Source organism: Helianthus annuus, chromosome 7 (genome assembly GCF_002127325.2).
Source record: "Helianthus annuus cultivar XRQ/B chromosome 7, HanXRQr2.0-SUNRISE, whole genome shotgun sequence".
Taxonomy (NCBI): domain Eukaryota; kingdom Viridiplantae; phylum Streptophyta; class Magnoliopsida; order Asterales; family Asteraceae; genus Helianthus; species Helianthus annuus.
Window position 1 is genome coordinate 18,662,142 of NC_035439.2, and position 14,427 is coordinate 18,676,568.

At 32.4% G+C, this 14,427-nt stretch overlaps 1 protein-coding gene and 1 long non-coding RNA gene across 2 annotated transcripts; both read right to left on the reverse strand.

The window, feature by feature from the left end:
* Positions 1-6,982: 6,982 nt before the first annotated feature.
* Positions 6,983-8,014, reverse strand: LOC110866515 (putative F-box protein At4g17780). The gene has a single exon (XM_022115663.1). The coding sequence runs from the start codon at positions 8,012-8,014 to the stop codon at positions 6,983-6,985; it is 1,032 nt and encodes a 343-aa protein (XP_021971355.1).
* A 4,976-nt stretch (positions 8,015-12,990) lies between these two features.
* Positions 12,991-14,427, reverse strand: LOC118480332. The gene is made up of 5 exons (XR_004861975.1): positions 14,151-14,427; positions 13,862-14,073; positions 13,627-13,736; positions 13,344-13,523; positions 12,991-13,274 (listed from the first exon to the last, which is right to left on the reverse strand). It is a non-coding gene; the product is annotated as an uncharacterized LOC118480332 (long non-coding RNA).

Consider the following 14,427-nt stretch of genomic DNA (forward strand, 5'->3'; position numbering starts at 1 on the left):
TTGCGAGAACCGCGAGAACCAGTGTGAACACAAACAGTAATACCTAAAAAAATCTAAAAAACACCCAAAATTTTTTTTTTATTTTTTTACTATTTTTTATATAAAAATCGCTACTTTTAGTATCCAAAAAAAAAAATTTTTTTTGCTACTAAAAGTAGCGATTTGAACATAAAAAATAGTAAAAAAATAAAAAAAATTTTGATTTTTTTTGATTTTTTTAGATTTTTTAGGTTTTTTGGGGGTTCAGTTTTTAGCATTTTAGCTTGGGGGTGGGGGGGTTTAGGTTTTTGGGGGGTGGGGGAGGGGGTTTAGGTTTTGGGGGGGGGTCGGTTTTTTTTAGGTTTTTTGAGGGTTTTAGTTTTTAGCATTTAGCTTGGGGGGGGGGGGGTGTTAGGTTTTTTTTTTTTGGGGGGGGGGTTAGGTTTTTTTTTGGGGGGGGGGGTGGGGGGTTTAGGTTTTTGGGTGGTGGGGGTGGGGGTTTGGTTTTTTTTAGCTATTTTAGGTTGTGTTCACATTGGTTCTCGCGGTTCTCGCAATAAGGTGGTTCTCGCATGAACCTTACCCTATATATATATATATATATATATATATATATATATATATATATGTTGATTGAATACGCCGAAACCGTCACGGCTGAACAAACATGATTAATTTCACAAGATTGAAAAACGGTTTTCAAACTGTAAAATATCAATGCGTTGTAAATCATGGGGGTATATTTTCTGCAAAACAGAGCATGAGATGCAGAAAATGGATGGCGAGACAAAGCTATCAGTATCAGGTTGTCAAATTTTTCTTTAAATGTTTTGAATTTTAGGGGGAGTAAGAAATTGTCAGAAAATCCAAAAACATTAGAAAATTTGAAAAAGCAAAAAACATGATAAAATTCAAAAATGAGTTTTTGTGTAAAAAAGAGGAAATGATAGTACATCAGTAGACAGTCACAGTACGCTAAAGAAATGGAAAGTTAAAATGTGATAAACGGTCTCACTGATGATATGCCAGTAGGTTTTTACACGCTTAGTAGATTGTTTTCGAGATATAAACCTAAATTTCAAACTTACTTATTTCGTGGGGAACATCTTTCGGATATATAGGTAACCCCTGAAATCTTGTTTGAAAGACCCCTCTTTCTGAGATACTAAGTCTTTATGCTTAGTGATATCTAGGGTATTATCCCGGGACTTCTGATTTTGCGGAAGCAATGGCCTAGTCCCCGTATAATACTTTTCGCTTGCTTGAAATATAGCATCACCCTCAGCATAAAAATGATGAATCATTGAAAAATGCTAATCATGTGCTGTTGAAGAAAAGATTCTCTAAAGGGAACATACCTAAAGTCGAACTGTCATCTCTCTGATTTTGGGAAGCAATAGCCTGAGCTCTCACGGTCTCGCATTTAACCCTTACAGATATCATCTAGGTATACTCACATGTAAGACTGAATATTGGGATCTGGATACGGGAGTATATTCTGAGGTGATACACGCGAATAAGTTTAAGTCCTTAATACACTAATCTCGTATCTCGAAATAGTTGAACTTTGTGTGAAAATTTAAGTGGATCAGTATATTGACAATCTAAGTGAGTCGTTTAGAACTTAAAGTGTTTAAAGCTCAATGGTGCTAGTGATTTGTCATAAACTGATATGATCCTCTGACACGAACTCAAACCAAAATATTGTCTGTAAATATGTTTGTAAATATTTCTTTACTGCTTTATGTTTCAGAAAAATACAAAAAGATTTTGATTTCAGCTTTATTTTCGACAACCGATGTCTGAGTGCTAAGTTTCAAAATCTAAGTATGCTGATCGTGTTTCGGAAAATAAAACAAGTTCATTAATTTGAAACTTGAAGTTTTAAAATCAAAAATCAAAAACAGTTTGTGAGATCTCCAAGGTCATTAATTTGGACTTGGATGATTAACCATGAAGGATTTGGATGCCTAAACTGTTAAAAACTGTGAAAGAGCCAGTTTCGGATTTTGTTCACTAAAACTGCCAAATCTTTAAAGATTGTTGATAGGGGGAGAATCAAGTAATCCTGGATATATTCATATCTTAGAGCCAGGATCTTGATTTAGAAAGTTTAATAGAGCCAGGTCACGATTCCTGGTCAATCGTAAATGCTTTCACTGTAAAAATATTTTAGCTTATGCTGAGAGCCAGGTAATCAATCCTGGATGATCAAAACATTTTCACCTATCAATGTTTGAGAATTGCAGATTCCAGACTACGATCCCATTAGCCGAGTCTAAGGGGGAGTCTGAAGATAAGCTCAACGCAAGGGGGAGCGTGCATTCAAGGAGCCATGTAACTATCCCAGAAGAGCTTCTACACGAAAAGCCAGGTGTCGATCCCAAAAGCACGGAAGCTTGACAAAAGGGGGAGCCTGAAGATAGAGTCTACTGAAAGGAGGAGCAGCTGAAGCTGAAGACAGATCCACGGGGATTCTGTTCAAGAAAGAGGGAGTCTATGTTGCTGAAGATGTGTTAAAGTTTCAAGAAGACTCAGAGAGAAAGAAAGACAAGTCGCTACGAGTTTAACTACGGATTGACTGCGGCAATATCCAAGGGGGAGTCTGTTGGCGTAGTAATGTCTATCGCCTATGTCAATCTAAAATCGTAGCTGAAACTGAAGAAATCTAGGCTTATATTGTAATATTTTAATAGAAAAGGCAAGGTGGCATCTCTGTAAATAAGGAAACCATCTTTATCACCTTGGACTATAAATAGAACCATTAGGGTTCTCATTTAGAACTTTTTGGAGACTTTTGCACATTTGCTACTTTGGAGAGCTTGGATCCTAGAGAGAGAAAGTAGAGAGAGAAAGTGCAAGAGGTGATTCACGTGATTGTACGATTTCATATCTTTGAATAGAATCACAGATTTAGTACGTTCTCGTGTGTTCGGTCACGCACTTTCACGGATTCCGCACGTCGAACGTGTCATACGCAATCGTTTCAGAGTCGAAAACCGGTCCTAACACGAATAACTTGTTTATAGACGTCAAATCTGATTTTAGGTTTCAATCATCTTCAACCTCTCATATGTTATGTATAGTTGATATATATCTTATGTATTGCATGTTATGGATATTGTCGAACTAATGTTTACAGTATAATGATAATAATATATGAAAAAGTTGCAATCAAACAATGGGGGTGTTTGGGTTAGCTTATTTTGGAGCAACTTATGACTTATTGACTTATAAAAGTTAATAAGTTGTTTTTTCAGTGTTTGGGTTAGCTTATTTTAAAGGGTTTTGCGTGTTGACAAGCCATTTTTGAGAAGTCAGAATTTCTAACTTCTCACTTGTCACTTATATAAGTTAATAAGTCATTTTTAAGAAGGAATCCCAAACACACACGGATGGAAACATATGATTCTGTTATAAATTTTTTTATTTTTGGGGTTCCTTCTCTAAAAGTACTTATTAACTTATATAAGTCATAACTGAGGAGTTACAAATACTAACTTATCAAAAACAACTTCTCAACACACAAAAATTACTTAAATAAGCTAACCCAAACACTATAAACACAACTTATTAAATTTTATAAGTCAATAAGATATTAGTTGCTCCAAAATAACCTAACCCATGTACGATTACGCGAAAAGAGATATTTTACGAATATATATATATATATATATATATATATATATATATATATATATATATATATATATATATATTTACTGATATATTGAAACGGTATACAGAAGAGATCTATTGCACATTATGAATTAGGAATAATATTCTCATGACATAAGATTACATTTTAACACATTGTGTATTAATACTAACAATTAATATTAAATGTTATATATCACAGGTATACAAAAATAATTACGTCCTGCCTGTCTCTATTACAAGACCCTAAATCACTGAAACTGGTATGCTGTAATGCCTTCAATAAGTAAGTGTAAACTTCATTACGTAAACTGAAATTAGTAAATGTAACTACAGGCATTACCAATTGAGTTTGTAAAGCTTGTGGGAGGAGATTACTGGAACTGGACAAAGGTAACGATAAATCATGAAAGCGGAATAAGTTGTACAGCATGGCTGGGACGTGTAAGAGGTGAAAGTGTTGTCACTGACGGATGGATAAGTATTGTAAAAGGTCTTAAATTGACAAAGAACACCTTATTGGTTTTGAGGATAATCAAAGAAAAATGTCTACAAATACATTGTTTCATAGAAAACGTTTGTGATGAATCGTTCTTGACAGTCAACCGTTTCGAAGATTTAAAGATCATAGTAAGTATAGTTATATGTTAGTAGGAATTTGTTTTTTGTTATACTTGTCAGCAATGGAATAAATGAATATATGTTTATAAAATATTACACAACTTTTCAGGTCATTCCAGAAGCTTATGTGAACAAATTTTACTGTTACTGGCAAGTAAAAGATTCTTATAACATATACGCATCAGGAAAGTGTTGGAAAGTTGAGACCGAAAAAACAAATGCATGCTACATTTTTGCTAAAGGGTGTCTGGGGATGTTTGAATATATTGATATAGAAGATGGTAATATACTGATGTTGATGAAAACAGAAAGCGAATCGTTTGACTTGACACTTTATCGTAGCGGAGTTGAGGTTGTTTTTAGATAGAAGGAGACAGCTAAAGACAACTCAGTTGTTGAAATACCTAAACACACATACTATGAACGCTTCAACTCTGTAAGTAATTTAAAGTAAGTTAAAATGGTTTGCTAGTCAATACGACTTGTTTACGGATGTTATCGTATAACAGATCTTCACTGATCAAGAAGACTCAATCGACCAATTGATTACTGGGGTAATGAGTTTACATATTTTTACAATACAATATATTGATCCTCAGATGTTAATGAATTTTAAAAATCTTAGATGCAGATGAATGATGAGAAACATGAAGTGAATAAGAAAAGTGTTGAAAAAGAAAAGTTGAAGTCTGAAAGAAAGAGTTTTGTAAGTGAAGGAAATAATAACCAGACAAAAGAAGATGTAAGTCTTTGAAACATAATAACGGATAAGTTATTTGTTCATATTATTATACATACTTAGTTGACGATTGTAGTTTAATTTGCTTTAATGTTACGGGCTGTAATAACAGGTTAAAAAGAAAGGTAAACAGATTGCATCCGATTCTACATCTGAAGAACCTAAACAACTGATATGCTGTACAACTTATGATCATTCTATCGTGTCAGCAACTGGACGACAAACACAAGATCGTTTGGTAAGTTAAGCATAAGTTAAGAAAATATTCCAATAAATATTTCTTACACATTAACGTATATACTATATATATATATATATATGTATTGAAAGGAAATGCATGTTTGAAATGATAAGGTTAACAAAAACGGGAAAACAAGTCAGATGGCGTTGAAGGTAAGCAATGAAGACGAAAAACGTGTTGCACATCAAAATTATGATCAAGAAAGTGGTGCGTATCAATTCAACGGGAAAGCAAATTATCAAATGGTATGTTATTTCTGTTATTTAATGAGAACAATTTACAACACCATTCATGAGGCTATTTATACGTACAGAATTACCAGTTAAACACATAACAATTGAACTTGGTTTGCAACAAAAAACCTTAAAACAGTTGTTTTTTTTCTAGACAATAAAGTATAACTTCACTTATAACCTTCATAGAATAACTACAATAGATAATAGATACTAAATTATGTTAATTCGAAAATTAACAATTAATATTTGTTGCTGCTGACAATTATATCCAACACGGCTAATATACTTGTTAACTCTAACATCAATGCAGCGATTACCTGTAGAAGTTGTAAACAGGGCAAGGCTAACAAAGAAGGTGCATCAGATGAATGTCAGAAACATGGATGGGAAAACAGTTGTGAAATAGTTAAGCGACAGAAGGATGGAAACGGATTTAGGTATGCGATTGAAGGGTGGCCAAGTTTCATAAAAAAAGTGATTTTCATCAATTCATTAGAAGGTTAGAGCAAATTACAAATCATGGGTTGGTAGACGGGCAACAAGCTGCGCCGCCACCCCCTTTTGAATTGCAAATCATAAAGGAAAATGATATTAACGCGGGTGACAATATGCATTTAACTTATGTAGAATCAGGAAACCTCCTCATGTTGACGCATGTGGATGCAGTCAGCCAAGCTTAGCAGTTAACGTTATCTGCTAATGATGCAGATGTCTACGTATATAAACTAATGCCTTTTGTCGTCCTCGTTTGATGGTTTTTGGTGGGACATGTTGGAATAGTTTATTGTGTTTTTTTGGTTGGTTGGTAGCCTAAACTTGATGACAATTATTACTATATTAGGGCATGGACGACATATTTTGTTTAGAATTAGAATTTGTAAACGGTAGTCAAAGTTCATATTTAGTTGTGATTTCCTGTATAAAACATTAGAAGTCTTATTGGTAATATTTCCATCATCCAAATGCACTGCATATTTTAATATCATAATGACTTCCTATCCAACTATTTAGAACATCAATAAGTGACTCCATAAAAAAGTGTCTCCATATTTAAGATAATAATGACTTTTTTATGCGATTGCAATTAGAAACTACAACTATTCTTGTATTGTCATACATCGAATTGTCAAACATACTAAATTAAAATCTTACATCTAATTCGCACAATTTAAAATGAATTAGTTATTTGTAAATTGATAAACGTAGAAATTAATAACACCATTAGATGAACTTAGATAAGATATATGAAAGTTGGATGTTTTCAAAGTGTTAAAGAACTACCGATGACAAACAAACGTTGATTATATTTACTAGCATAAAATATTACACACCAAACATATTATAAACATAATAGAACAATTAAAATAACACATTAATTTCGAATATTGATTCTCCATATACAAAAAAATACCAACCACAAAAACAACCACAAACATAATACTATGTATATAACACAATGATAACAACAAACAACTAAATACAAAACCATAATGTGGTGAAACTATAGTTTTAATATAGCTTGCACCTACAATGCCTTGTGTAAAAGATGATAGGAAAATAACCATGCATCTTCTTTGCCCTTACGTTTATCTGAGCAACATCACCCCATTCGTGTACTATAATTAATTTGTTATTACCATCAATGTAGTGCATAGATGACCCTATCATCAACGGCATAAACACACGGGGTACAAAAGACACCACTTTCGACCAAGTATTATTTTGTAGATGCCACAATTGAACATCTACACTACGCATTCTAATACTAACCAACATATGAAGTTCATCTCGTATAGTCACCAACTGACCTATAGATTCCACACTCAATGTATCTGGGTAACCTACATTTTCTATTACCTTCGACTCAACATCCAAACGAAGAACCGCTGTGTTACCCATACACCAGAATTTGGTCAGTACAAAATACAAACTTTTCCTACAAAACGTCCCAACGGACCAACTATAAACAACAATATCATATGGACTATCAATTAAGAACATTGGAGTTGACCATGAACCTTCACTAAACGAATAAATGTTAACAGTCAACCTGAAATGAGTGCATTTAATGTGCACAATTTTGTAATCACCAGCAGAGTCAACACAAAACCCAAGACTATCATCATCCATATTGTAAAATCCCTGATAATTTGAATTTCTCTGCATCTTGAACACACGAGTTAGTGGATTCCAAACAACCAAATCACCAGTATTACATAAGCAAACACATACCATGCCATCCAAACTTGCTAAAAAGATCACATTACATGTATGACAATCGAAGGGAATGTGAATATTATTGCCTAAAACACATCTAGGAGATGCAACATCAACGTAACGAATCGCACACGATGATTTGTCAAGAGCAATTATTTTCTGGTCACCTAATACTCGCAAGAAACGAAAATTATTCTTAGCAAACTCAGGAGTTGAAAGATAGGCTAACCACTCTTTAGACACAGCCTTGCACCGTATAACCTCCTTTGCCGGAAGTCTTAGAATAATCTTCATCAATATTAACAGAGATGGAAGATCCTTCATATTCACTTACGATTATACTTTAATTAAAAATACTGACGTTGATAGAGAGAGGAAGAAAACACATACGAAAAGCGATTCCTTTGAAAAATGAATACCTACATAGAAACTACCCCAATTAACAGTTGACACATGTGAGTAAAAACTCCTAAAACTCCGAGTAGTGGTGGTAAACGGTTTTCACATACTATGGGCGATAGGGGGTAAATAAAATTAAATAACAATATATATTAGAAACCGTTTCTAATTTACAGGTAAACATATACACATACATGGAGATACTTTTTAATCAATCACATACAAGAATATACTTTTTATTAATTAATCTTATTTTTATAAATTACTTTGTTAGTTGTCAAACATTGTGTTATTACAATTATGAAAATAATTACATCGTAGATATTTTTTGGCATTGGGTTTTATATATTTTGTCCTTTTTATAAAAATATTGTTTTTTATGATAATTAGATTATTGAAAAATAATGAGAACCGCAACAAAATAATAGGAAGTTAGTTACACAATACAATATATAAAAATAGACACCTACAAAAAAAATCAAATATATGGAAAACAGAAAACCAAAAACACAATGATAAACAAAACATAAAATGACAATATTCCAGCAAAAAAAAAAAAAAAAAATCCAGTAAGAACTATTCCTTAACTGGACATATTACAAAGTGGGAAGTCTCTAATTGTCCTTAACTGCACAATATGTAACCACTATTAAAAAAGAATGAGAAAGACAACAAAAAGTAGGAATTAATTACACAATGTTATATTTAAATATAGGCAACTACAAAAGAAATCAAATATATAAAAAACAGATAAACAATGACACAATGATACTCAAAAAACACAATGACTATACTAAAAAAATCATTCAACTAAAAACTAATCATTAACTGCCCCTATTACAAGGTGGGAAGTTTCTAATTTTATGTAACTGCACAACGGTAAGCACTTCCAAGCTGCTCTAAGGGCTTGGTCTCCAAGGGCCCATTGTGTTTTTTTGTAGACCTTTTTGTTTTTAAACCACAATCACATGTAATCATAATTAAATACGCACAAAGCAAATATTAAAATCATACACTCTCAATGAATATTTAACATGATAATATAAGCACATTAATTCATAAAGATTCAATCTCATTGTGACAAACTATACAACACATAAAAACAACCACAAACATCAATTACTAACTGATCAAAACAACGAAGAACAAAAAAAGAACTACATAAAATAGCATAACTAAACATTTGGTGAAATTGTAGTTTCAAAGTAATCAGATCCATTCACACCTTGAGTAAAGATGATAGGCAAAAAAACATGCATTTCCTCTGCCTCTACAGTTACATCAGTAATATCACCCCATTCTTGAACTATAATGAACTTCTTATTTCTGTTGATATAGTGCACAGACGACCCAATCATCAGTGGCATAGAAATAGCAGGTGGACAAAAAAAATACTTTTGACCACTTTTCATTTTCAAGTTTCCACAATTCCATATTCACACTATAGAATCCGATACAAACCAACATATGGAGTTGATCTCGAATACTAACCAAGTGACCTGTAGCTTCCACATCCATTGTATCTGGGAATCCAACATCAGAAATTACCCTGCTATCAACATCTAAACGAAGTACACATGCGTTACCCATACACCACAACCTAGTCAATACGAAATACAAACAATTTGCACAAAACGTGCCTACAGACCAACTATAGACGTCAACATTAAACAGATTGTAGTTTGAGAACATTGGAGTTGACCATGACCCTTCACTGAGAGAATAAATGTTAACAACCAACATCATATGTGTCCGTTTAATATGCACAATATTGTAATCACCAGAAGAGCTGACGCAAAACCCAAGATTAAAAAAACCATGTGAATTAGAATTTGATAGCATCTTGAACACACGAGTTAATGGTTTCCAAACTACCAATTCACCAGTATTGATTAGGCAAACACATAACCTTTTTTAAATTTAATTTTATTCAGAGTTTAAAATTACGCTTTCGTCCTTCGTTTAAAAATACGTTTTTGCCCCCATCTCAAAATAAAATTATAATTTTGCCCCTACCTCAAAATTACGCTTTTGCCCTCGGTTCAAAAACTCATTTTTAATTTTGTTCTCAGTTTACAATTACGTTTCGCCCTTCGAGCGGTGAAGGGAATGTGAACTTTATTACCTAAGAAACATTTAGGGGATTCATTATCCACATAATGAATATCACACAATAATCGGTTAACGGCAATTATCTTATGATCACCTAATCTGCGCATGAAACGCCAATGATTCATAGCAAACTCAGGTGTTGAAAGATAGACTAACCAATCTTTACACACAACCTTGCACTGTGTAAAAACTTTTGACGGAAGTCTTGGGATTATATTCATCAGTATCAGCAGAGACGGAAGAAACTTCACAATCATTGTCAATGTAGGTTAAGTAACAAACACTTTGACGATCAATACAACAAATATGAAAAGAGATTCCTAAGAAGATGAAAGTCCAACAAATATTATCACAAGCAGTAGTTAACACACGTATATTAGAGCTCCTACAATTACGAGTAGTAGGTAGTTATTAAATAGATAACTATCAAGATTTTTTAAATCGGTTAATTTTTTAGTACATATTTACATTAAATTTTTTTTGGCCAATATTCAGTTGAATAATAATTTACATAAATAGTAATAACAACTTTTGATTCAATCGTATTTTTAAGTATAATACGACAACTTTCTCTTATAAATACATACTCGAAATATTTTGTTTCATTGTATGTGTTGCAAGTACTATTTGATTGTTAGTCTTCTTTCTGATTTTTCATGTTTGGGTTAACATGTATCGTCATGGTCCGAATTTTATCATAACAATACTTGATCCGCTATCCCTTCAACAACAGGTACATACCTTTCCGAATTATTTGTTTAAAGTAACGATTCATATTGTTTCATCCTTTATTCGAAAGAAATTTGCCTTTTGTTTTTTGGTTTTCAGGCTATACCTATATGTATGAGTAGATTTATATGGATGAATAAGTTAGAATCTTCAACTGTTAGTCTTAAATTTGATAAAACGCATTCATGGTCTGTTGTTATCAAATTAATAAAAGATGTATTCTACTTTACGGATGAATGGTGTGAGGTTTTAAACTACTTCGGCCACGAATCTTTCTTCATGATTTTCAACTATCTCGGTGATCATACTTTCAAGTTCAACCTCTTCTCTCATGATCCAAATAAAGAGTTTGGAAAATCATTTTGTAAAATTATTCAAAATCCTATACAAATTCCAACTGTACGTAATTTTCTTATAGATTTTATTTTTTATTTTTTGTTATTACGATTTATTAAAAAACATAATACGCATAAATTTGTAATAATTATTTTTTACAGGTTCTACCAGATACTTTTATTTCAAAACATTATGATTATCGTTTACCGGATAACATGGTTATACTTAATGTATCCGAGTATCATCAATGGGAAGTCCGTATTAGAAAGATTGGGCCAAATTATTGTATTGCTGATGGTTGGTTTAAATTTATTGAAGATCTAAAGTTAAATCCTAGGGATATTCTGTGTTTTCAAAAAAAAAGGACGTGAATCATATTCAATAAAGATGGTCGTCAAGTTTTGTTAAACAACACTCCTTTGATTGAGCCAGAATATGAACATATTAGCAATGTGGAAGGTTATCGACAAGTTAGTGACGATCCTAATACAATTGTATAACAGAATAGATGTTTGAACAAAAACAGTGATGTCTGATGGTGAATCAATGAGATATTAAATCTTTGATGATATATTTCAGCTACTTTTCTATCAGTTGGACTTTACAGCAACAGCAGCAGCATCATAATATTCTTCAATCAATGGTTAAGAAAACATCTGCTGCATGTGTATGGTCAAAACCCTAAGCTTATTGTCTAGGAATTGATATCCCCCTGATGTAAGCTTTTCACACTCTTGGTATCTGTACTTGTTTGTGTATGATAAATCTTGACAACCATGCTCCTAGCATATGCTATGTTCTTTGAGTGTGGCACAAGTTTTTCAAACTTGTTGTCACTGAACTGCAGAAGCCCCTCTTACAAGACATCTACCTAACTTTCTGTCTTTTTAGTACCCCAAGGTGCATGACTTGTTGATGAGATGGTAGAAAACCAGCAAGAAGGCAAATGTTTCAGGATTGACCTTTTGAAAGAATCCTTTTTCATTGAAGATGTCAAGTGTTTGGTGAAATGAATGACTTGTAAAGGATTGATGTTTTTAAAAGGTGAAGATGCACATGTAATATATGACACACACACATACACAAAAATAATGACATAAAAACACAATGACAAAAACACAATTGTATAACATATTTGTACACAAGCAACACACGTTTGGTTTTTTTTTTTATAAATTATGAAACAATTTAAAAGTTAGTAAACTTAGATAAACCTGGATCTGGGTACACTAAACGGTTAATGGCATGAACAGTTACACAATGTAGACTGAATGCAAATTGTATAAAGCAACCAAGGAAAGCAAGCTCTTACTAAATTTCTGGCTTCTTAGACTGAATGCAAATTAGTTTGTTTGATGTGCATGTAGCTGTTGGTATTGGGTTTCTTTCCATGATAGTAGGACATCTTCCTCATGTTTTCGCTTTTTGATCTCATACTTAACGAACAACATGATTCCACATCTAATGTATTGACAAATTTTGTTATTATGTATAATTTTGTCAATGAATTATGGTTATATTTATGTTCCTCTTATAAGTTTTTTTATATACAACTTAACTAATGTAGCATATTATTATTAACAACCAATATGTAAACTGAACTTCAGATACTCACACATAAGAAAGCTTAACAGTATCAAAACATACGAGAATAAAAAAACAAAAGAGAAAGTTTATGTCCAGAAAAAAAAACATTGAACAAACAAAAAACATAAAAACCATCACTCTAAAATGCAACAAACAAAAGAAACAACATCTCACTCATTAAAATCGGTAAACTAATCTCTTTCTTACCAACATCTTTCACGCTCTCCACAATATTATTACTTGTACTTTCACAGATGCTCGAGTTCGAAATGACATCCAAATTGTAAAGATCAAGCAATTTACGCTTAGACGTCGTATCTTTACAAACCATTGAACATGTTTTTTTATCAATTGAATCACCATCAGAACTCATCACAAGCGAAATTGGAGTACCATTCTTCTTATCATCAAGCATACAGCTCTAAACCAAAATTGAAAAAGTTTATTAACTAAAGACAACTATAATACTTCAGTTAAAAGTTCATAGTACCTGACTAATCCCAGACATTTATTTAACCACATCAACAACTGATTCATTGTCAGTTATTCTTTGAATCTCGTATTCTTCATCACAATATGTCAAGTTAGTCTCGCTGACTTCAATCTTGAATGAAAACAATTTATCCACCAAAGTTTTTAATTCGTTTGGAAATCGCACAGTACCATCATCCTGAAAACATAAAAGATAGGATATATAACCAAAAAGTTAGCTTACAAAAAATATATAATTTGAGAAATAGAAACTAAATATAAATCATACACATGCATACTACCATTGTGTTATCCTGAATCAACTGTTTTGCAGACTTCTCGATAACATGCTGTATTATGAAACAAAATAAGAGATACATCACCACTGCTATCCTCAACACGAACCTTCAATCTAATTGATAACATAACAAATAAATTTGAATTCAAACGGATTACATAAACTAAAATAAGGTAACTGATGAAGAAAGTTACAATGTCAAAATGAAAGCGTAAATAACAACAAAATAATAACAATACCTTAAAACCGGTTCATCAATAACATTTTTTCGACAAAATTCATTAGTGCACACATACAACGTATGTTGTTCTTGATCACAACCTCCTTCAAATTTAGTTAAACCCATGTTTTTTGTACAAGCCTCATTTAAACAATTAGGACACTTCAAAGAAAACCAACCAACCTCCCTGGATATTTCCTTTACGGTACCCAGTATTATAACAGATCGTGGCTGTAAAAAATATAAATATATCCACTTACATCTAATGTAAATATTGAAATACGAAACTTGAAATGGTCTATAATTACCTCACTAATTTCCCACACATCATCGATGTTACTAAAAACAACATTCTTTAGAAAATCATCCATAACCACCTGCAACCTGATAGAATTAGAAAGCAGTAATGCATCAACTTTGCTGTTAGTAACTCAGAATGTAATACAAAAACAATGCAGACAATTATCACATAATGCAATGCACTTGTTTTCAAAACAGAAAGAATATGAACTAAACAAACCTTGTGAATAAAACTGGACATAATCGAGTATGATATGTTTATTAAATAATCAAGTAATACGATAT

Excerpts from the sequence above, each read along its gene's own strand:
- LOC110866515 (XM_022115663.1), bottom strand. The coding sequence starts at position 8,014 with ATGAAGGATCTTCCATCTCTGTTAATATTGATGAAGATTATTCTAAGA.